Raw genomic sequence first — 25272 nt, forward strand, 5'->3', positions numbered from 1 at the left:
AATTTAAGTCTCCAGGACCAGATGAACTACATCCAAGGGTACTAAAAGAACTGGCAAAAGTAATATCGGAGCCATTGGCAATCATATTTGAAAACTCCTGGAAAACAGGAGAAATCCCAGCAGACTGGCGGAGGGCAAACGTTGTCCCCATCTTCAAAAAGGGGAAAAAAGAGGATCCCAACAATTATCGTCCAGTTAGTCTGACATCGATACCAGGAAAGACTCTGGAGCAGATCACTAAACAGAGAGTCTGTGAACATCTAGAAGGCAATGCCATAATCACAAAAACTCAACATGGGTTTCAGAGAAACAAGTCATGCCAGACAAACCTAATCTCTTTCTTTGATAAAATTACCAGCTTGGTAGATGAAGGGAATGCTGTGGATATAGTATATCTTGATTTCAGTAAGGCCTTTGACAAGGTTTCCCATGACATTCTTGCAAACAAGCTTGTAAAATGTGGGCTAGACAAAGTAACTGTTAAATGGATCTGTAATTGGTTTACTGGCCGAACCCAAAGGGTGCTCAACAATGGCTCCTTTTCATCCTGGACAGAAGTGACCAGTGGGGTCCCACAGGGCTCTGTCATGGGGCCAGTGTTATTCAACATCTTTATCAATGACGTGGATGACAGAATTGGGGGCATACTTATCAAATTTGCAGATGACACCAAATTAGGAGGAATAGCTAATACTCCAGGGGACAGGATCAACATTCAAAATGATCTGAATAGACTAGAAAGCTGGGCCAAAGCTAACAAAATGAAATTCAACACAGAGAAATGTAAGGTATTGCACTTAGGGCGGAGAAATGAAATGGACAGATGTAGGATGGGGGACACCTGGCTGAATGAAACTACATGTGAAAGGGATCTGGGAGTGCAAGTAGACCACAAGTTGAACATGAGTCAACAGTGCGATGCGGCAGCTAAAAAGGCCAATGCAATTTTAGGCTGCATCAATAAAAGTATAGTGTCTAGATCAAGAGAAGTAACAGTGCCACTGTATTCTGCTCTGGTCAGGCCCCACCTGGAATATTGTGTCCAGTTCTGGGCACCACAATTCAAAAAGGACATTGAGAAACTGGAGCATGTCCAGGGGAGGGCGACTAAAATGCTGAAAGGTCTGGAAACCTTGCCCTATGAGGAACGACTCAGGGAGCTGGGGATGTTTAGCCTGGAGAAGAGAAGGTTAAGAGGTGATATGATAGCCCTGTTTAAATATTTGAAAGGATGTCATACTGAGGAGGGAGCAAGCTTGTTTTCTGCTGCTCCAGAGAACAGGACCCGGAACAATGGATGCAAGCTCCAGGAAAAGAGATTCCACCTCAACATTAGGAAGAACTTCCTGACAGTAAGGGCTGTGCGACAGTGGAACACAGTCCCTTGGAGTGTAGTGGCATCTCCTTCCTTGGAGGTCTTTAAGCAGAGGCTAGATGGCCATCTGCTTGGGATGCTTTGATCTGGATTTTCTGCATGGCAGGGGGTTGGACTGGATGGCCCTTGTGGTTTCTTCCAACTCTATGATTCTATGATTCTAGGAATGGGTACCCTGCCCAAACAGAACTCGAAAATCTGCACTAAGGATTAGACTATTAATATTTATATATCCAACACAGGTATATGAAGTAGGTATGTTTCTGGGTGCTACTTAACATAAAATTAGGTACCAGCGGCAGAAATAACATGAAAAGACTAGAGATAAGGTTCTATACCACAAAGAAGGAAGGAAGGAAGGAAAAACAGCTCAATATATTTCAGCAGACATTGTATTCAAAACTAACAATATGCATGTGAGAAATGAAAGAAGAGCTCAGGATAGCCTCACAGAAATTAATAAAAGCACTTTGAACCTTCTAGAGGGTACTTGAATACTTCTAAAATGCATGTTGTTGTCAGGTGCCTTTGAGCTGACTTCAGCTCATGGTGACCCCATGAATGAGACACCCCCAAGCCCCCCCCCCCCCCTTACGCAACTGCTCTCCTCATGTTTCTGTATGGCAGGGGGTTGGACTTAATGCCCCAGAGGTCTCTTTCAACTCTGTGATTCTGTGATCTCAAGTCCTGCAGACTTAGGGCCGTGATCTCCTTGACTGAGTCTATCCATCTAGGGTGCGGTCTGCCTCTTTCTACTGCCCTTCACCTTTCCTAGTATTATTGTAGAATTAACCTCATCTGATACCATTTCCAATTGGGAATCATTGTTTCTTCATGTTCTGTTCTGATGGTAGCCTCCTGTCCTGAGCGCTGGTTAAGTATCAGGACAATCAAAAAATAATGGTATACCCATTTCCTTAATATCACTTCATAGATTTTCATGATCTATGCAGTCAAAGGCTTTGGTGAAGTCTATGAAGCACATGCTGATTTTCTTCTGGAATTCCCTAGTGTGCTCCATTATCCATCATATACTTGCAGTGTGATCCTTAGTGCTTCTTCTTTTCCTGAACCTTGTTTACACCTCTGGAATTTCTCTCTCCATGTCTGGTAGGAATATTTGCTGCAGAATGGCTTTGTTTGCAAGGGAAATTAATGTCCTGGAGTTACTGCACTCGTGTCTTGCCTTTTGGGGCAGGGGATAGGAATGTATTATATGGATTGTTTCCAATCTGTGGGCCATTATTTTGTTTTCCATATTTGTTGGCAAATTTTAGTTGGACTAAAGTAAATTCTGTCTCTGTAGCTTGTAGCAATTCCGTTACAAAAAGTGCTCATGCTTGAATTTACCAGCCAAGACACTGCCTGCAGTCCTCTAGTTTGCATTTACTGACAGATGAGATATTATCAAGCCTCTAAATAGCTTACTTTAGCACGTTATTTTCAGGTCTTAACAACCCTAGCACAGATCAGAATTTAGATAAGAACACAAAATGAAGTTGAGTTAGATTTCAAAAAAGCAGACTAGAGATCTTAAAAGGGTACAGTGTTCAGGTTTCTTAGCAGCATGTTTCAGAATTCTTAAGTCAGTTCATTAGCTTAGTCCCACAATGCCACATTAAAATAAATTGCCCAATTCTATATGTCATGAGAAAGAGACAGCCCAACATTAGCATTCATGTCAGCAGTCAGCATCGAGGAACACAAGCAACCCTCCACCAGCTGGTCTCTTCTAGCAATGCCAGCGGGCTCCAGTGTACCTGTACTACATACAAACATTGGCTCATGGTGTCCCAGAACACATTCAGAGTAGTAGATTGGTGCAAATGCCTCTCAGTTTGCAGCAGGGAGGATGCTGCTAAAAACAGTTTAATCTATAGGCAAGGTTTTTAAAAATCTCCCCCTTTCCTTTCTTCCTATGTTACATTTCTAGGCTTTATTCTGTTGGCAAATTTAGTATTCATTCTGTGAACTGCCATTCTTCAGAACTGACTGACCAAAACCATCTAGATAGGCATAGCTCTCTGGCTCAGAATGCAGAATTCAGTTCAGCAGGAGAGACTCAACAACATTTTTTTTAAAAATAAACCACACACAGAAACTCAAGTTTCTAGTTCTTTTGATGGTTCCGATTTTTTAAAAAGAAAATGATGTTTATTAAAATTGCTTTTAGTTTATGTTAAAACTACAGTCCTGAGCTCTTGTACATGTATTGCAGCTCTACACCAAGAAAGTCATCTAAAAATAGATTAAGCAGCAGATTTGACACGTGACCTGCAGTGCCCTATTTTAAAAAAATGGCCAGATCAACTCTATGGATCAGGAGGCAAGTGTTTTGGCTTGTGTGTGGTTTACTGTTATGTTGAAATTCACTGTAGAGGTAGAACAGCTGGAGGCTCCAGGAGGGATACTTGCATATACCTGCAAAAGGAAGGAAGCTGTTTATTACAGGAAGCTGGTGATCTCAAATCAATAAAACCTTAGCTGCCTCTAAATCCAAGAGCTTCAGAGGATTACAGAATCATTAAGAACTGCAATGGATTAAGCCCCCCCCCCCCCCACTTCAAGATCTATATTGACAGACCACAGGTATTCTGCAACACTCAAATTACATGAATTTGGCTTGGACTTCAGCATTCTGTTAAGCAGGAGACACTCACATTACTTTTAAAAAACACCAAGACAAAATGAAGTTTTTACTTCTTTTAATGGCAATCCTACATTTATTGTGTATTGCTGACAGCATGCACAGTGGAGGCTGTATATGAGGGTGTGTTGTTAAAACAACTCTTCAGATAATTATTGACAATAGTGGGATAGGTATTAGTAGATATTAATAGGTTCTTCATCATTTGTCATAAGACAGCTTTATTATCCTGACCAGTTCTTTACTTTTCTGCAAGACCAGGAGAAAAAGTTTTGGCTAAGTAAGATTAAACAAGTTTTAAAATTTTATATATGTTACAGGAATCAGATGTTCCTAGTGCCACAATGTGTGTGTGAGAGATAAATACGATACATAAACAGGATCACATTAATCCTCCTCATGCATTATGACTGCCTTAATTATTGCCAAAATGTTTGCTAATGGGCATAGCCATTATAATGATCAGGTTCCGCAGCCAATTTTGTCCTGATAATATCCTTCCCTCACTACACTGGCGATCTGTCTGAAGTTTAATATTACATCCCATGCATCTGACCATGTAAATGGTAACCCATGGGAGTTGATACTATAATAATTCTTGTTTCTCTTGAAACAACTATTACTTTGAAGAGTTTTCATACCAAAGCAGCAAACTATCATGCTATTCTGACCAGCTTTATTATTCCCTTAGCTTTACTCCCACCCATCACATTTTAAAGGATGATAATAATAATAATAATAATAATAATAATAATAATTTATATTTAACGCATCTCCCAAGGATCGAGGCAGGATTACATCAATAAAATAATACAATAATACAAATACAATTGATAAAACACTAATACTGACTTTACCACATTCCTATTAGTTCTCTAAAAACAGTTCATCAGTAGCTAATAATTATAGTCAGGAATGGAACATCATCATAAGTTTTTATATGGAGTCCTATGGATAAGCCCGCCAGAAGAGATCCGTTTTGAGTACCTTCTTAAAGTCCTCTATGGTATTGATGAGATGGATCTCTTCCAGTAGGCTATTCCATAATTTTGGAACTGCAGCTGTAAACGCCCTATGGGAAGTTGTCGTTAACCTAGTATTATGTTCCAATAAGTACTTCCCTGATGTTCTGAGAGTGTGGGGCGGATTGTGTAAGGAGAGGCGCTCCTACAAGTAACTCGGGCCCAAGCCATGTAGAGCTTTAAATGTAATAACCAACCCCTTGTATTGCGCCCGGAAGCTAAGTGAAGAGATTTTAACACTGGTGTTATATGGTCAAACCTAGATGTGCCGGTGACCAATCTGGCTGCCGCATTTTGGACTAATTGAAGCTTCCGAACTTGGTACAAGGGTACCCCCAAGTACAGCGCATTACAGAAATATAAATGAAGAGATTACCAGTGCAATACCACTGCTTCAAGGTCCTTTCAGTCCAGGTAGGGACGCAGTTGGCGTATCAACTGAAGCTGATACCAAGCACTCCTGGGTGTCATATCTATTTGAGATGACAACTGCAGAGATGGATCCAGGAGTACTCCCAAACTGAGAACTTTGTCCTTTAGGGGAAGTGTGACCCCATCCAGGACTGGTTGACAAATCCCCATCCCTGGACTTGAAGTACCTGTCGCAAGTACCTCCGTTTTCTCTGGATTCAGCCTGAGTTTGTTTTCCCTCATCCATTACTGACCCAAGGCAGGAATTCAGAGGAGAGATGCCATCCCTAGTCACTGCAACAGTCGGAGACATAGAGAAATAGATTTGGGTGTCATCAGCATACTGATAACGCCACGCCCCATGTCTCCGGATGATCTCACCCAGCAGCTTCATGTAAATGTTAAAAAGCATGGGGGACAGAATGGCACCCTGAGGGATACCAGATGTTTGCTCTCTTTTGGAAGAGCAGCTGTCCCCCAGCATCACCATCTGTAATCTGCCCGAGAGGTAGGACCAGAGCCACTGGAGTGCAGTGCCTCCAATTCCCAACTCCCTCAGGCGTTCCAGAAGGATACTATGGTTGATGGTATCGAAGGCCACTGAGATGTCGAAGAGCACCAGCAGGGTCACACTTCCCCGTCAATGCCCAGACGGAGATCATAGACTAAGGAGACCATGGCAGTCTCAATTTTGTAGCCCGCCCTGAAACTGGTTTAAAATGGGTCTAGATAATCAGCTTCATCCAAGACAACCTGGAGCTGTGGCAAGAAATTTCTGACCCAAGCACTTACTTTGTCAGCTTGTATTTCTCTCTTACTGCTTGCTGCTGTTGATGAGGAGCTTCAAGGCATGCTCTGTGTAGATCACTTAGACAGGGCACTATCTCACTCAGTGAGTATCCAGTGAACACAGCAAGGGCTTCTGGCTAACGAGGAGAAGACAGCACAAATCTTTATGGCACTTGAATAGCAATTCCTCCGCTGAATAGATACCTGGTCTAGTGAGTTAAGGCTCTGCCACTAGGCAGACGGGTTTTGGAGTCTTAGCATCATGGGCAAATGTTAGGAGCTGTCCAATGGTGTTAACATGAGTTAGGCCTGTTACAGACAGCCAAAATAAAGCTGCTTCGAGTCACAGTGGAGGTATGGTGTTTCAATGATGCATGCGTCCTAAGAGTCCAGAAGCCGCACCAAAGCCACACTCCAGTCCTTAGGGCTGCAGCGTGGCTTTGGTGCGACTTCTGGACTCTTAGGACGCATGCATCATTGAAACACCATACCTCCACTGTGACTCGAAGCAGCTTTATTTTGGCTGTCTGTAACAGGCCTTAATTTGCATTAGTGCCCTTGTTAGTCACTGCATTCACATTGAGGTTTGAATCTGGAAAAAGATATGCAGGCTGGGAATGGATGAGGGGGAAGAATCTTTCTCTGTTGCTAACCTGCCTGTACGGTTCTCATAGCTATTGGGGTGAAAAGGTAATGTTTGCGCACTTTCATTTTCTTTATGCTAGAGGTCCCAGGTTTCAGCACCATCTGGAAAGAATTTATTTGTGATCCAGCTCTACTACTGGCTGTGAGGGGATCCTGGAACCTATCAGCAAAAGGTCTGTATTACTTCTCTGCAGTAAACTATCTGCTCCATCATTTGCCATCAATAAACCTTATGCTATATTAGTAACATGCTTCAGTGTCCGTCACCAAAAGAACCCTTGCAGAGGCCAGGAAGTACACCCAGTTTCCAAACATGCCCTCCCCATACCATCTTAACTAAGGACTGAAACAACAAAATAATAATAATAATAATAATAATAATAATAAATAAAATTTTTATTTTTATACCGCCCTTCTTACAGTCAGGGCGGTGCACAACATATCAACGGTTACAAATACAAATACAGTAAAAATACAATTAAAATCCACATTAAAAACCCCATTCTGGCCAGCTTGCCACTGCTGTTGGGGGGGGGGGGGGGGAGACTAACTGGAACTTGTGTCCGGGAATGCTAACTGGAACAGGAAGGTCTTTAATTCCTTCCTGAACTGGGCCAGGGAGGTGGCCGAGCGGAGCTCTATGGGCAGCGTGTTCCAGAGGGTCGGGGCGATGATGGTAAACGACCTCCTTGATGTGGAGGCTAATCTAGCCCCTGGGACACTCAGTAGTTGCTGCCCAGATGTTCTGAGGGTGCGGGGCGGATTGTATGGGGAGAGGCGGTCCTCTAGGTATCCTGGGCCCAAGCCATGTAGAGCTTTATAGGTTATGACCAACACCTTGTATTGCGCCCGGAAGCGAATAGGCAGCCAATGCAGATCTTTAAGTACAGGTGTAATATGACTGGCCCTGGATGTACCAGTGACCAGTCTGGCTGCCATATTCTGTACCATTTGTAGCTTCCGGGTATGGTACAAGGGTTGCCCCATGTAGAGCGCATTGCAGAAATCCAATCGAGAAGTTACCAGAGCATGTACTACCGTTTCAACCTCCCTCTGGCCTAGGTATGGGCGCAGCTGGCGGATAAGCCGAAGCTGATAACAGGTGCTCCTGACCGTCGCGTCCACCTGAGATGTAAGGTGGAGCGACGAGTCAAGGAGCACCCCCAGACTGCGCACAGAGTCCTTCACGGGAAGCGTGATCCCGTTCAGGACAGGTGGAACCACCGCCATTCCCGGGCCAGGAGAACCTATCACAAGTACCTCCGTTTTCTCTGGATTCAGACTGAGTCTGTTTTCCCTCATCCAGCCCATTACTGACTCCAGGCAGGCCACGAGAGGAGAGATGCCATCCTCGGTCACTGCATCAGTCGGAGACTTAGAGAAGACTATTTGGGTGTCATCAGCGTACTGATAACCCCGCGCCCCATGTCTCCGGATGATCTCTCCCAGCGGTTTCATGTAAATGTTAAAAAGCATGGGAGACAGAATGGCTCCTTGAGGGACCCCAGATATAAGGGCCCTCTTATCGGAGCTCACGTCTCCCAGCTGCACCATCTGGAACCTCCCGGAGAGGTAGGACCGGAACCACTGGAGCGCAGTGCCCCCGATTCCCACCTCTGCCAAGCGCTCCAGAAGGATACCATGGTCTATGGTATCGAAAACCGCTGAGATGTCCAAGAGCACCAACAGGGACACGCTTCCCCTGTCGATGCCCAGACGGAGATCATTGACCAAGGCGACCATGGCCGTCTCAACCCCATAACCCGCCCGAAAGCCAGTTTGAAATGGGTCCAGATAATCCGTTTCATCCAAGATCGATCGAAGCTGGATTGCAACCGCCTTCTCGATCACCTTCCCCAAAAATGGCAGCAGCGAGACTGGCCGGTAATTACTATGCATCAGGGGGTCAAGGGAGGGCTTTTTTAACAGCGGTTTTATAGTGGCCAATTTCAAGCTGGATGGAAATTGCCCATCCCTCAGAGAAGTATTAATAATCCGGTGTAACATCGAAGTTACCACTGGTCCCCCCTGAGCCGCTAGCCATGAGGGACAGGGATCGAGGGAGCAGGTTGTCTTCCGAACGCTTCGAAGGATCTTGTCCACATCCTCGGTACTAACCGACTCAAACTGATCCAGTTTAATGGAGTCCACGGAGGCTCTGGATGCCTCTACTCTAGGTTCTGCCCTAATGCCGGCGTTAAGACCTTCGTTTATCCGAGAGGTTTTATCCGCGAAGAAGTTGTTAAATTGGTCGCAGCAGGCCTTAGTAGGTTCAAGGATCTGGTTCAGGGTGGGAGGGAGCTGAGTTAGCTCCCTGACCACCCTGAACAACTCTGCTGACGCGACTCCGCGGACGCGACACGAGCACCATAGAACGAGTTCTTAGCTGCTCGTATCGCCTCTCTGTCGTCCTCCAAAAGGTGGTCCAGGAGAGCCTTGTCGGCTAAGCGTAGGTGTTTCCGCCAGCGGTGCTCTAGCCGTCGCAGAACCCGCTTCCTCGCCCGGAGGTCTTCCGTATACCAGGGCTTACGTTTGGAAGCAGGCCTGAGAGGGCGCTTGGGAGCGATACTGTGTATAGCCCTAGAGAGACTGGTATTCCAGATACCAGTCAGGGCATCAACAGAGTCGCCGTCATTTCCAACCATGTTCCCCTCTAAGGCTTCCTGGAACCTTTTGGGTTCCATCAGCCTTCGAGGGTGGACCATCCTAATAGGTCCACCACCCCCGGGGGGGATCTGGGTAGAGGCCTTGATTCTTGCAGATGCAGATATCTAAAATGCAGATATCTTACTAACATCTCTAATTTTTCTCCTGTTTGGTATGTAACATCTTGCCTGATGAAGAAGCCAGTGGAGCATCGAAAGCTTGCAACAAGTCTATTGTGCAATTTGGTTGGCTAATAAAGGTATCACTGTTTGGTGGGTTTTTGTTTGAATTTACGACCCCCTGCATAGCCCTGAAGAAGTTATTTCCCTGGACTACATATCCCAGAATCCTAGAATCTTGGAGATTGTGGGAGTTGCAGCCCAGAAAATTAACATTTGCAATGCTTGCATTCATTTCAACCCAGACCATAAGCATAACAGGAAATCAAGCAAGGCAGTAGCTTTGATCAATTTCTAACAGAAAAACAGAGTGTGGCTCCCACTAAACAAACCTCCTATCCTAGTTATGCTCATACAGGCCGGTTACAGACTGCCAAAATAAAGCTGCTTCAGGTCTCTTTGGAGGTATGCTATTTAAATGATGCATGGGTCCTAAGAGTCTGGAGGTTGCGCCAACGCCACACTCCATTCCTAAGCACTGGAGTGCAGCTTTGGTGCAGCTTCTGGATTCTTAGGATGCATGCATAATTTAAACAGCATACCTCCAAAGAGACCTGAAGCAGCTTTATTTTGGCAGTCTGTAACAGGCCACCGTCTCTCTTGTCTGTCCCTCTTTATGGTGAAAAACTCCCTGGGGCCAAAAATCTCTGCAAAAAAACAAGACATATTGTTCAGGAGGAAACATTGCAGAAATGTGTTATCATAGGTGCTGATGCTTTGGAAAGATTTTTCTCCCTTGCATCCAGACATTACCTAAAGCAGGGAAAATATTAACACATTCTTAGTTTGGGAGGATTCCTGGAACAAGGTGCCAGTGATTTTTTTTTTATTTTTTTTTAGAATAGTGCTGTTAACAGATTTCAAACTGGAGCAACAACAACAACTGAACTACAATGGTAGAGAACTGTTTCTCAGCTCTGCAAGCTTTCATAAGAGTTTTTAATGACCATACTAACTTTGCAGCGTTAACAGTCTCTTGAGTGAGGAAAAATGGGAATTTGTTTTGTTAGCACTGTGGATATTTTTGCTGCATCAGTCATTTTTGAAGCTTGTTGCTAAAAATGCTAAAGCCAGCTACTCGCAGCTAAGACAGGAGTTAGAAGTGTTCCATCACTAGTTTAGTCATCAAACTCTGTACACCCAGCTTTAACATACACACATACAAACACAGTATGAAAAAGTCAAGCTTACCCAGAAATGTCTATTCACAGTGTAGTTTGCCAAGCAATAAGCAGCTGCGGCCATTTGAGAGGGAAGGTACTTCAGGAACGGATCAGCTTCAAGGAGACTCAGCTCTGCTACATACTAAGAAGAGAGATGCATACTGTTTTTAACAGTGTGGAAATCAGTAGAAACCATGTTATCCACCATCCAACACCATATCAACAGCAGTGAAGTCCATTGCTCCATTTAAAACACTAAATTAATGTTTAAGTCAAAACTACCCGTTTACTTACTTAGTAATCTACTAAGCCCTCTGGGTGACCTTGGGCAAGTTATATGCTCTCAGCCTCAGCGAATGCAATGGCAAACCTCCTCTGAATAAATCTTGCAAGAAAACATTGGCCCCATACAGACTGCCAAAATAAAGCTGCTTTGGGTCACTTTGGAGGTATGCTGTTTAAATTATACATGCGTCCTAAGAGTCCGCAAGCTGCGCCAAAGCTGTGCACCAGTCCTTAGGCCTGGATCACAGCTTTGACGTGGCTTCTGAACTCTTTGGATGCATGCATCATTTAAACAGCATACCTCCAAAATGACCCGAAGCAGCTTTATTTTGGCCTGTCTGTATGGGGCCAATGATAGGTTCACCTTAGGTTTGCCTTAAGTCAGAAATGACAGCAACAAAAGATCTTTAGATTTTAAAAATCCCAACATATATGTAAATACCCACCAGCAGAGTTACATCATGCTTCTATTACACAACCCCCAGACTGAATACCAACATAGCTCAATGCATGTGGATGTCCACATGGCTGACATTCTGTTAAATACTAACAATTCACAATGTGAATTCGTAAGCTAATCTTTGTACTTTTATGAAAACACAGAAACCATGTAACACTGCAGGAGCTGCACTGGCAGACAATATGCTTCTGATCTGAATTCAAGGTGCCAATGACATTTTAAACCTTAAACAGCTTTAGACTTGATACTTGATGGAACACATCCCTGTATGTATGCCTGCCCGAGAATGGAGGTCAGCTGGAGGGGTGGAGGCAATATATTGCCGGAGGACATATGAGAGGCCTTCAGTGTGTTAGCATTCCAGCTATGAAACGCCCTCCTTCTCAGAGGTCCAACTGGCACCAACACTAGTGTCAGTCCAGTGCCAAGTCAAAATATAACTTTTTATTACAGTATGTAGGTCCTAATTGACTTTATCCAGTTTGTACATGTGGCATGGTCAACACTGTTTTAAACTACTTTAACTGGTTGTATAGTATATGATAATATATTTTTAGTCTTTTAAGTCTTTTAAATTATTGCTATTGGTTACTTATCATCTTAAATTTATTGTATGCAACACTGAGATCATTGAATATAAGGTATGATATAAATATTTTAATAAATAACTACAAAAAATTAGCATGCCTCTTTGGTTCCCCCTCTCCCGTTCAACAATCACCCCTGACAGCTGAATTTGGATAAACTCCTTTATTGAACCACATCTCCCAGAATGTCTCAGAAAGCACAGGCATTGGCTGGGGAAATCCTGCAGCCTTAGATCCCAGAGTGATTTTTTTCAAGCCCACTTGGGGAAATTTTCCCAAGTGCTGCCTTCTGGGAACCGCAACAGAACAGTTGCAACCTGTTTTGTCTACAGAATAGCAACAGTCAGCACAGCAAGCCTAGACAAAAATTATACTGACTTTGAGTCAAAGCATCATCTTGCTTACTATATATTCAGAATATCTAAATATTCAGGAAGATATCTGGAGCAGATCCAAACGCAGAAATAATGATGTCAGAAAAGTTACACTATGTCCTTCCTTGCCAAGGTGTCCTCTGAGCATATAAAATATAGCACTTGTTTACCCTGGCAAAATTCACTGTCTTAAGACTGACGCCATGCCTCTGCAAATACTGAAGGAGGAACTGGTTGATGGTGGGCACTGTCAAGTCAAAAGCAAGCACTTTGAGGAGCAGGTGTTCCATTCGCAACAGTTGCTTTTTGGTGTAGGTATCATCTGTTATATACACAAATTCTTCTACTTCAGGTGGATAGATTTCTTCATATTTTCTGGGAACAGAAAGAGAAAGCACGACTACACAAACAGCAAGTTTAGTTCCAAGCCTGGGAATTATGCCACCCTCCAGATACTGTGGGACTTCAGGTCCCATTATTGTTCAACACTGGCTATTCTAGCTAGGGCTATTGGGAACTGCAGTTCAACAACGCCTGAAGAACAACGTAATTCCCATTTGTTTTAGTCCATGAAATTAATACTATTACTTGGAGCTGTCATGCCAAGGTATTTCTGCTCCAGTCTTACTACTCAGCAGATTTTATTGCTCAATGACCAAGTTCATTCAGAATTTTGTTAACAGCTGGGCAACTGAATCTTATTCATCTCACAATTGCTTTAACAAAGGGCATTATTCTATGCTTTTAGTAGAAACTGCATCCTACGTCTACTTGTCAGAAAAGGAGTTGATCTGGCTTGGGCTATTTTAGAGGAGGCTTTTCCCCGAGTCTAAATCACAATCTCAGTTGGAAAACTTGGTGTCTTTTGATTGACCATACAAGGAAAGAAGACATAAATGGAAGAAATCTATCAACATTAAGAACAGATTCTCCTAAGTAGAGGAGACAGCCAGAGTGGTATAGTAGTTTTAGTGCTGGACTAGAATTCGGGGGAATCAAGGTGTGAATCCCTGCTCATCCATGGAAACCCACTGGGTGACTTGGGCATGCCACACACACTCAGCCTCAGAGGAAGGCAATTTCAAATCCATTGTAAATATATCATGCCATGAAAACCCCATGATGGGTTCACTTTAGGTTGCCGTATTGAAAACAATTTGAAGCAACAAGTGGAGGAAGCCTGACAAATTTCATTCATATAGAAGCAGAACAATCTGTGTAGAAGTCTAAGAACAGGCATGGGAAAAGTGTGCATGGGCTACATGCAGCCTGCAATGCCATTTTAAGACCCCCAATAGTCTTCAGCCTCCCAAATTTTGATCCCCCCCCCCCCGCTAAAAATGTTCTCCACGTCTCCTCCAAGGCACCTTTGCCATGTTTATGGCTCCCGTGGGCTGTTTTAAGTCTTTATAAAACCACGAGATGTGTTCTGATTTAAAAGAGGTCATTCATGGGCCTAAAACAGTCAGGGTTTCAAGCCAAACATGCTTCATTTTGAATTAAAAAAAAAACACCATCCCCTAAAAAAGTTTCCCCCTTTAAATCAAATCATAGGTGGTTTGTGATAGGGGCAAGTGGTGTTCTGAGGTTTCATAAGAGGCCAGTCGCCCACCCCTAATTTACAGAGTAGTGGTATTTAACCCTTCCTCTCATTTTGCAACCATTTGCACACAAAGTCCTAGAAGTAGCTCTTGATAAGTGTTTGCTTCTCTGTGTTTTGCTCACTGTAGAAGTGTGCCTAGGTAAATACCCTGCAGCATTTCATGCAGATGGAAGAACTGACAGAAGTGGGTCTGTCAAAGGAATGACAGAACTAGATCCAGGGCCTTTAACATATACCATCTTTGAAAAATAATGCCATTTCATTATTTTTTTCCTGCAAGCTACTGTTTGGTCCCAGCTTAGTCTCTAGAGGTCGCTAATTCATTCCCTTTGTGGCAGGAATGAGCAAAGGCTAATTTTATGCCTGACTGCAAAGAAATGACAACAAAACAAAATCAGAAGTCAACTTCTGGTTTTGAAAAATGGATAAGCCTTATGTTAAAAAAACCATTGAGGCAGGCCCCAAGACCTATTTAAAAGGTGAATTATGTGTCCTGAACATTTCCAAGAGAGGCAGTTCACTTTTTTCATGAGCCTGGGGAGGGACTAAGTAGAATGGAAGGCTACCAAAACTGCCCAAAAGGGTCATGTGGCCCCAAGTCCACAGTTTGCCACCCTAGTTCTACAACAGGTATGGATAAACAGTGGCCACTGGGCAACATGTAGCCCCTGGATCCCACTTTTGTGGGTCCTGAACCCAGCTTCCCTATCCTCAAAGACCCTATTTTTTAAAAAATCTGTATGACTTCAAACTTTTTTGCCCCCAAACAAGGCGTAAGACTCCCAAACATCTGAAAACACATAAAAATACCCCATCTGACCCAGAAGCAACCCAGAACCCCATACTACACCACCTCCTGAAAGACATGCTGACAAAGCAATAGGGGAGGCAGGCAGGGTTAAGCCACATGCTGGGAAAGAGAGTTCCAGACCAGCAATTGCTCCTACAGTGCTTGCAGATACATGCGATAGTGACTGCTCCTAAGACAGTATTGCTTGTGGTTCTTTCTCACTAACACAACTGTGGTGAGAATGGGGGCTCATGTGATAATCTCCTCAAACTAGCTGTCACCTGCCAAAAGCATACTTACGCAGCTAGGAGAATTGCTGCTGTTCCTACAAGCTGCAGTTTTCCTCGGAGGACAGACATACAAGAAAGAAACCTGTCCAAGTAGTTTACAGCAAGGTACAGCGTCTCTGTTTGAAGCTTGTATTCTTCACCAACTTCCACCAGCCAGTCCACTAAGACAGCACGCATTCCAGAAGTGATGTCAGGCTGCTTCCTCATGTAGCATGGTTTGGGTCTGTATTTTACCTATTCAGAGAATGTTTGACTTCAGAGTAAGTGAAATAAACCCATCCTATATATCATTTTACAAAAAACAAAACAAAACAAAAGCCACCATACAGCCCCCCCCCCCCCCCCGGATGACATAAAACTGAACTTATATTAAGCCTGGAATCAGACAAAATCTGTCTAGAATATAACATTACCACAGAAGGAGTAGCTATAAATAGCACAGCATCTGCATGAAATGTAGAACAAGTCACTATGTGCACATAGCAGTTAGCTAAAATGTGAAGTTCAAGATATAGCAATAGTTGTGAACATGGTTGGCTTTAAAAGGAGATGGAGAACTTAATGTAGGATAAGCCCATTAGTTTCCACAGGAGAAATTCATGGAGGAAAAAGCTTTTAGTTGCTGTTCTTGATAGTCACAGATTGCAACCATCAAAGTCAGTGTGCCATAATGGTTTGAGTGCTGGACTCCAGGACACCAAGGTATATCCCCACTTAGCCATGGAAACCCAGAGTGTGAACCTGGACAAGACACATTCTTTCAGCCTATGTGGAAGGCAATGGGAAACCTCCTCTGAACAGATCTTGTCAAGAAAATCCTATGATAGGGTTGCCATAAGCCAGAGTCAACATGTAGCTCCAAACATGAATAACATCTACAACAAACCACCATCGTGAGTGGGAGGGTGATGTTGCCTTTAATGTCCTGCTGGTAATACCTGGGCAAGGTATTGGCAATGTGCTAACAGAATGTTGGACTACACAGGCTCTTGGACTGACCCAGAAAGCCTCTTGTTACATGCTCGCTACAAGCTTTAACCTGGACATAGAGCTGTTTTAACATTTTCATTAATGACTAGTAGGAAGGAGTGTAGTACACCTCCACAATTCAAAGGCAACCCAAAGTTCTGTGGAACTGCTGGCACTCTGGAAGAAAAATCATAATACAAGATGATCTCAATTGGTGGAGGGGGCACAGTGGGGAAACAGGCAAAAAAAAATAGGTTAGAGCTGTATTTAAGTGAAATGTTCTGTACTTAGGTAAAAGCAGCCAAAAACACTTGAGGAATCATCTAGCAGTGTTAAGAAGGATCCAAGGATCAGAACTGATAAGACCTGAATACAAATCAAGACTACTGAGACATTTCAACACACACACACACACAGATACACATCCTACTGAGTGTATGAATAAAACATGTCAGGTAGCATTGTGAATGCTGACCATATTGTGTTGGGCCAATTACTTGTTAATGACCGAAGTTGCTAAGAGAATGGTTATTTGATGGAGAACAATCCAAAATCTTTGGCCTATATATCCCATAGAGCAAAGGTCACTCACTTAATCTTGTCCCCCACATCCAGGAGGTAAAAATGGTATGTCTGTGAAAAAGCAGCAAATATGGGGGGACACAGCTATGTAAATACACAAATACACACAGCTGAACTCAACTGATAAAAAAAAACTCTACAGAACACTAGTTTTTGAGGACTTGTACTAGACATGCTACATATAGGAATTCAGATCATCTGAACTACTATTATGGCTTGGGATCTCAATACTTCAAGGAATACGCCACCTGCCTAAAGACTGATGGAGAAGCCCTGCTCTGCATCCCATCTGTGGCAGCAAAGCCTGGTTTCAAGATATGGGAGAGCATAGTGCAAAATGCAAATGAATTCAAATATGAACCCAACAGCAGGAATGTAATTCACTCACAGCTAGCAGCCACTTGTTCTGATAATCCAGCAAATTAAAGTAACTGGTTGTTTAATATTATCCCACATGTCAATTTTACTGAGATTCAGCTTCAACATTAAGGCTAACAGACCAGAAAAATATAGGATTGGAAAGTAGTATGAGAAAGAAGGGCCAAACACAGGCATGCTTAGAAGATTGCACCATTCATTCACGATCTGAGTTCCTAGAAAATGCATGTTACATGACCACTACCCATTGGCCAATGTTACAAGGAGAGATGATTGGATGTGCCACTCACTTCAGCCTCTCTCAAGTAGTGATGAATATCTTCTGCATATTCTGCAACACTCATGACATCCAACTTAGTATCCTGAAGATCTTCATTTTGTGACTGCAAAGACTTATCCACTGACATGGGAGATCCTAAATTGCCAAAAATATTGAGGAAGAATTATTTGGGGGCGGAAGCATGCAATTAGCCACCCACTTCAGATTATGCATCCATTATTAGGAGGTGTTACCTTAGGCAGGAGTAGGCAAAGCAAGCAAAGGACAAGTCTCCAGTTCTTGTTAACCTGCAGCTCCCATCAGCCCAAACCAGCATAGCCAATAATGGCCTGTTACAGACTGCCAAAATAAAGCTGCTTCGGGTCTTTTTGGAAGTATGCTATTTAAATGATGCATGGGTCCTAAGAGTCCAGAGGTCACACCAAAGCCACACTCCATCTCTAAGCACTGCTTTGCTGCAGCTTCCGGATTCTTAGGATGCATGCATCATTTAAATAGCATACCTCCAAAGAGACCCGAACCAGCTTTATTTTGGCAGTCTGTAACAGGCCAATGACAATCTCACATCTGGACTATGCCCACGCTGCATTAACACCCACATTTCTAACCATTGGCTGGCTTTTGGAACAGGCATCACACTAGGAAATTAAAAGCTTTTGGTGATGTTAGAATACCCAATATGTTACCTGTACTGAAATTCAGCAGCAAGTGGATATTGGATTTTAGCTCACTGGTATCAACTTCACACATGCTGGGTTCCACATCTTCTACAGCCATATAGCTACACCTGCTTCTCTCTTCCACATCATCAATGTAAATAGTAAAGTTCTGTTTAGATGACAAACAGCTTGGCAAGACACTCTTGCCAGCAGCAGGACAGACATTTTCGGATCCAGAGAGGTGCCTTGCTATGGTTGATCCCTGAAAAACAGTAATCTCATTTAAAGGGTAGGAATTCAAACAGGACAGGAACAACATGCTTTAACCCAGATTTTATAACTTTAGATCTCCAGATATTTGATTATAGCCCCCAATATCTACACTCACTGGGTAGAGTGACTGTGGTTTATGGGGACTGTAGTCCACTGTGCAGTTGAAATCATTGCTTTAGGTAGCCCTAGGCCTGCTGTTCACTGATAATCCATGACACTCTTAACTAGACTCTCCAGCTAGGGCAAAAAGGGAAATGTGATTTTTTTTTTTTTTAAAGAGAAATGTGAGGGGCCTTTTTCTGGTCAAGCTACAAGAGGTTTGAAATGAAGAAACCTTCTGTGGTTCAGTGTAGCTGTATTGATCTTGAAATAATACAGGAAAGGGTAATAGAAGAGAAGGATAGCTATCTTTGCAGTTATGTTCATGTTTTGCCAGTAAACATATTAGTAAGAGTGCAGAAGTTTTAATTTAAGCAGTTTCCCCAGTAGTGACTGTAATATAGGAAAATGTGGTGGCCGGCAAGAGAAGGGAAAGCAGTAAATAAATAAATACCAAAGTTTAAGACTCATTGATGTGAGCCATGTTGCATACATGTTGGTTAAGGAGTATCTCTGGTACTGTTGATGTGCAAAGGTTGAGAAGTTAGCCCTAACTGCCTCACAGTGCTACCAGTCTCACAGACTACACAGACCAAATCTCTTCTGGCCTCATGTCAGGATGGGCAACTGCAGATGCCATGTTGCCTGCCACTATGTTAAAGCATTTCATGCTAGGTACAAATGAACCCCAGGCTCAGTTCCAGCTTATTGCTCACACTGGAAGGCACAGACTAAGAGGACTCAGCACTCCAGTTAACAGTGCTATGAAGCAAGTCAAGGGGGAGAAAGGTTCAGCCTGTAACAATGTCTCAAGAGGGCCAGAAGATGAACAATGTCATTCTACAGCAGTTGTCAGTAACACTCTTTTAGTACAGTATCCACAATTAGATACTTAGCACAGAGTCACAGTGCATTTTGCATTTCTGGGGCTGCTGAAATTTGTTACCTTTGCGGTAGAAAACTGGTCCATGGACCCAAGGGATCGGATCACTTTGTACTGAAAAGCCTTAATGCCCTATAGAGCTGGAAAGGTGGAGTGATTTAAGTGCTGGGCTAGGATTCCAAGAGCCCAGAATTCAAATGTGTGCTTAGTCATGGAAACCCATTGGGTGATCCTGGGCAAGTTATACTCTTTGAGCTTAAAAGAAGGCAATGGCAAAACCTTCTCTGACTAAATCTTGCCAAACCTCTCCTTATAAATGGGTTGCCATAAGTTGCAGTCCACTTGAAGGTGCACAGAACACCACTCTAAAGCAGAGTGGAACATGTGGTCTTCCAGATGTTGTTAGACTGCAACTCCTATCATCCCTTCCAACTAGCCATGTCGGCTAGGGTTGGAAAGAATCATAATCCAACAACAAACATCTGGAGAACTGCAAATTGTCCACCTGTCGTAAAGGCTTTTTATTCCATTTCTATCCCACCTTTTTCCAAACATGGGACCAAGGTGGCTTGCAATATAAGGTAAAACAAGACACAAGCTGGAAGGAAAACTCATAAACTCAATTAATCAAACTATCATATCAAAAACACTGTTAATTTTATCAAGTATATAGTCATTTAAAAACATAACAATATTTTAAAAATACAGTAACCCATCCCTAAAACCAATCTATTAATCATCAAATGCCTGTTTAAACAAAAAGATTGCTAGCAAAAGGAGAGCCGAGAAAGACCCAGTTTGCTTCCAGCTGAAGGGAATTCCATATCCCAGAAGCAGGCACTGAGAAGGCTCTGTCCTGTGTCAACACCAGAGAGGGCTGGGATGGTGGACGGACTGCAAGAAAGTCTTCCTACAAGGATCTTAACACTCACGCAGGTTGATATAGGAAGATAAGGTCTTTCAGAGTCTGCATGTAAGCTGTACAATGCTCCATTGGACATAACGACCATTGTGAATTATACTTACAGAAAAGGTAGGGAATCTTTGCCTGTTTCTCCATTTAATAATAAATTGCCAGGATCAAACCCATTTGGGATTGTATAGTGGCATTAGCTCCCAAAGCACTGTTCACCTAGTCCACAGTAACACATAGCTTCAGTAGATCATTCCCTTTATGCCTCTCAAAAGTATTTTTTCCAAGTGATGTCTTGGTGGGCCATACTAGAACTCTTATAATCACTTCCCGCCAGCCATGTTGTGTGGCATTGATGGGAGACATTGGCCAAAACCCTGGAAGGTCTCAAAATACAGTCTCATGCTTGGGCTTACAGATCAGAGTCTTGAAAAACATCATGAAGTAAAGCTCACTTGAGCACCATAAAGTGTTATTCTCATTTGGAGAATAATATATGCATCACACAGAGTAAGCAGAACAAAAAAAGCAGGGCTAAAAAGCAAGAGAAAAGTTTTGAGGCGTTTCTATGCAAAGCAGCTTTGAGCTCTGCATACAAGTAACACAAGCCCTTTTAAGTTTATCACCTTTGGCCCCACTGTTGACAATTCTGAACTCTATATTCATGCATGATAAACCCAATTGAGAATAATACCCTGTGTCTCTGCTAAGGTCCGCTGAAGGTTAAAGGTTGCAAGTTAGGTCCAGTTCCTACATATTTGAAAAACAGAAGCATGGGCCTAGAATCAGGAATCCAATATATGAAATGAAGGGTATTTAGCAATGCAAAAACTTCCTTCTAGCACAACAACACCACAAAGCAGTAATGCTTGGTATCTGCTCTAATCTCAAATTCCACTGAAGCAGCAGGGTTGCAACTGCAGCCCTCCAGATATGTCTAGCCTACAACTCCCATAATCTCTTGCCACTAGCTACGGTGATGGGCAGTGACATCACTACAGTCGTGTGTGTATAGGTGGGTGCACACTGCAACTGGTAACACCCCAGAGGGGGCTGTACATCTGGTGGCATGATATACCCCATGGGACTGGCACAGCTGCTGGGCGAGTGAGAAAGGGCATTGTGTTCCTTTCTCATTTGCTTAACAGCCATGCTAGAGCACAAATGTAACACCACCCCCTCAAGCAGCCTAGGCTGCTTGGGGCAAGGGGAGAAGTGCCTCCTATTTGGGCACCACCATGGCTGCAACCCTGCCAGAGCCCAAATGGCCGTCCAGGGGCCACAGCAGTCTGCCCCTCACTCCCCCACCTGCACTGGGTGACACCAACCCTAGGGATGGCACTGGTGATGGTGAGTTGTAGGCCAATCCCACTCCCACATCTGGAGGGCTACAGTTGCCCATCTTTCCATTATACTCTTGTTTCTGAGAAACAGAAGCAAAAAGATAGAACCTTTCAGCAGTAGTTGACCCTTGGCAGTTAAAAGTGCGCATGCATTCCCACTGGCCCGACATTCCATGGCTCATGGAAGGAGAAAACCCTTTAACAGTCCCCTAGCATTGTATTTAATGAGACTTAAGCATCCATGTATTGTGGTATCCACGGGGGGAGGGGAGAATCACCTCATAGTCTTCTGCGAAATCAGCCCACAGACTAAGGAGTGTGGTTGAATGGAAGGATGCCCAGCCAGTCATTTAAAATGTCCATCATGATTTCCAAACAGAACCTTATTCACAACATGCAAGCTACAGAACACTTTCTCAGACAAAATTGAACATGTGTTTGGTTATCTAAACAGCCTGTTCCTCCACAATTTACCTGGACACAAGGTCTTGGACACTGTCCATTTTCCGAGAGTTCCCTCAAAACAGCCCGCTGGGGGGCATGAGGCTCAGCAATTACCGACAGGCCATCCCTGTGCCCAGCCTGTTCCTTCTTGTCACCCTTGCTGCTGAGAAGCATTTCTGCAGGGAGAGCAGCTGATGTTGGGAAGAAGAAAAAAAGATGCACACATTAAGTTATTTCTGATGAAACCCTTAGATCACCTCCATTCAAGGACAGCCACAGTCTCTAGTATGACACTTTAATTTAAAACAGCAGCAACAACACTCCTGCAAGTTCCATTCATTTATTTCATTTTACAAACTTGCCTTTAGAGTTTTCCTAGGAATATCACTAGTGGCATCATTCCTCAGCTTGGGAATCCTCCAGATATATTGGCCTAAAATAACCATTAGTTATGTCTGGGGATGGTAGGAGTTGCAATGCTACATATCTAGAAGACAACTAGTGTTTCATCAGTGCTTTCTGGTTGTTGTTGTTGATGGTGGTGCCTTCAAGCCATTTCTAATTTATAACAATCCTGTCACAGGGTTTTCTTGTCAAGCTTTGTGCAGAGGGATTCCTTCCTCTGAGGGTGAAACAGTGTGACTTTCCCAAGCAGGATTCAAACCCTGCTCTCCCAGAGTCCTAGTTCAACATTCAAACCACTCTTCCATGCTGGCTCTTTCAGTAATGGTAGTTAAAACAAACAGAAGTACACTAAACATTGTTTTGTTTCTGTGAGCACCAGGAGCATATGAGCATTCCATCCTAGGGACAAATGTACCTTCCCAAAGCTATTTTATGGCTTCAACACCTATTTTCCTCAGACAACTCCTTTTTGTGGAAAAAAAAAGAAGGGTGAATTGCCTCTAGAGAGTTATAGGTTGCTGATCTGCATTCACTTCTTAACATCCCAAGCTACTTTGTTTTTTTCAAACCCAGGAGTGGATTTCCAGCCATTTTTCCTACCACCTTGCTTTTGGGGGGCAGTCTGCGTTGCCCTGGAGGGCCCCAGGGACAAAGAAATTGGTCCCTGTGGCTGAGAGCTAGTCACCCCTGGTTTAGGACAACCTGAGATTCAATTAGCAGTCCATATCAATGACTGTTGATAAAAGGTACAAAAATGAAATCCTGCAAAAATTGAAACTGAAGCATCCCGTTAACTTATCTCTGTGTGTATTGTCAAGTCACCTGCTGACTTATAGCAATCTCATGAATTTCATAGGGTTTTCTTGAGCAAGGAAATCTCAGAGGTGGTTTTGTCAGTTCCTTCCTCTGAAATACAGCCTATAGCACTTGGGATCTATTGGCAGTCTCCCCTCCAAGTACTAATTAGGGCTAACCCTGCTTAGTTTCTACTATCAAAAAAGATCTGGTGCCTTTTATCCATAGCCACCCCAAAAGCCCAAACTACAAACTGATGTGACTGACCCATTAGCATGCTTCCTTCCCTTTCCAAAACACTTTCATCTGTTTGCAATCAATGGGATTAGGAGGATTTAGGAGATATGGAACTGAAGATGTTAATGCTTATGGACCTCAGGTGGAACCAAATTTCACTGTATTTACTTCTAACTAACCACATCAAGGCTGAGGATATACAACTGTGGCCAGGAACATGCCCTGCTGAATTTAACAGGTTTTCTCTCCAAATACTGTTTGCAATCTTGTAACCTTATTTTCAGAGGTATTCCAGAACAACTGTTGTACTCAACATTTAACATGGGTTTTTTTGCAGTCTGAAGGGATCAAAGAACAAATTATTTTTGATGCATTTATTAAGGGAACATACACCTTTACTAGTCCTCCCGCAATTCACAACAGCCTCCTACAGTAGATCAGGCAAAGGCCGCTCCAATGTCCCCCAGTGAATTTCATAGCTCAGTAGGCATTTGAACCCGACACTCCTCTAGATCCCACTTTTAAATACCACCTACTGGCAGAATTGTGTGGTGTACTGGTTTGATCACTGGACTCCGACTCTGCAGATAAGGGTTCAAATCTTGGCTCATTCATGTAAACCCATTGTGTGGCCTTCAGCAAGTTACACTCTCTCAGCCTCAAAGGATGGCAATGGCACACACACACAGATGAAACTTGCCAGGAAAACCCAATGATCGTTCCCCCTTAGGGTTGCCATATGTTAGAAACATGTCCAAGGCATACAACAACAACAGCAACAACAACCATGCAATGAGGACCCATCAAGGCTTTGTGCTAGTGACTTCTAAGCAGAGTGACCAAATGTCTTAACTTGACCACAAAGGCGGTCAAGGCGCAGCAAAGTAAAGGGCATTCCAAAATCAACATGATAAACACTAATGCAAATATAAATTCACACTTCTTAATCCTGATCCAAATGGAGGACCTTTTGAAATTCTCCTGGAGAGAAGGTTGAAATATAGTCCAGGTCTTGGATAAGCAGGATGTCTGGTCACCCTTAGGCAAGTCACACTCTCAGCCTCAGAGGATGGCAAGTGCCAAAAGCCCCTCGGAAGAAACTTGCTGAGAAAACCCTATGATAAGGTCTCCATACTTCAACTCTCCCAAAAGCTCAGGAGACCAAGGTCTTCCAAAGGAGCCCTGCATCTGAGGAAGGAGGCTCAAGTCTCCCAAGGTCTTCCTTTCCCCCAAACTCTGGTCCTCCATGTGTTTTTTTTTTTTTGGGGGGGGGGGGCTTCAGCGCCCAGAAGCCTCAGCCATCTTGAAACACTGGGAGCCAAAGTCCCAAAGAACCTTCAAGGCCAGAGTTTGGGGATCCCTGCTCCATGGTCCCTTTCCATATTCCTCCCACGAATGGGCCTCCATGCTGCTTAGCCCTGCTCCAAATGGGAGAACTTGGGGGGGGGGGGGATTCCTCCTGGGCAGAAAAGGAAGAGAGGGACCGAGGCCATCTGCCCTCTGCTTCCCTCCCAGCCTCCCCCGCCCAGGGGAACAGGGGCCCACTGCCTTGAGGCCCCCTCCAGGCCCCCACCTGCGCCCTTTTGCCACTTGCAGGGAAGCCCTCCTCTCCTTTCCTCTCCTTCCCAAAGGAAGCTCTGTCTCCAAAGAAGCCAGGTCCCAGGCGCCCCTGGGCTGCCTCTATAAGCCCCCGCCTCCTCCTCCCCCTCGGCCTCGTCTCCCTGCGACTGACTGTTAGGAGCGGCC

At 43.7% G+C, this 25272-nt stretch overlaps 1 protein-coding gene across 2 annotated transcripts; it reads right to left on the reverse strand.

The window, feature by feature from the left end:
• Positions 1–3488: 3488 nt before the first annotated feature.
• LOC149319869 (cyclin-A1-like) lies at positions 3489–25231 on the reverse strand. Of its 2 annotated transcripts, none has more exons than XM_089508191.1 (9): positions 25100–25231; positions 22120–22280; positions 18162–18396; positions 17486–17610; positions 15277–15500; positions 12754–12958; positions 10906–11019; positions 6248–6381; positions 3489–3796 (listed from the first exon to the last, which is right to left on the reverse strand). In XM_089508191.1, the coding sequence occupies exons 2-9, from the start codon at positions 22261–22263 to the stop codon at positions 3745–3747; spliced, it is 1233 nt and encodes a 410-aa protein (XP_089364317.1). In that variant the 5' UTR covers positions 22264–22280; positions 25100–25231; the 3' UTR covers positions 3489–3744. The 2 variants fall into 2 exon arrangements, with proteins under 2 accessions (XP_089364317.1, XP_089364318.1); XM_089508192.1 differs by lacking the exon at positions 25100–25231 and adding an exon at positions 24467–24525.
• Between the last annotated feature and the right edge of the window lie 41 nt (positions 25232–25272).

The sequence above is a fragment of the Sceloporus occidentalis genome, unplaced genomic scaffold (genome assembly GCF_023333645.1).
Source record: "Sceloporus occidentalis isolate IW3139 unplaced genomic scaffold, rSceOcc1.0.p SCAF_2, whole genome shotgun sequence".
Lineage (NCBI taxonomy): Eukaryota > Metazoa > Chordata > Lepidosauria > Squamata > Phrynosomatidae > Sceloporus > Sceloporus occidentalis.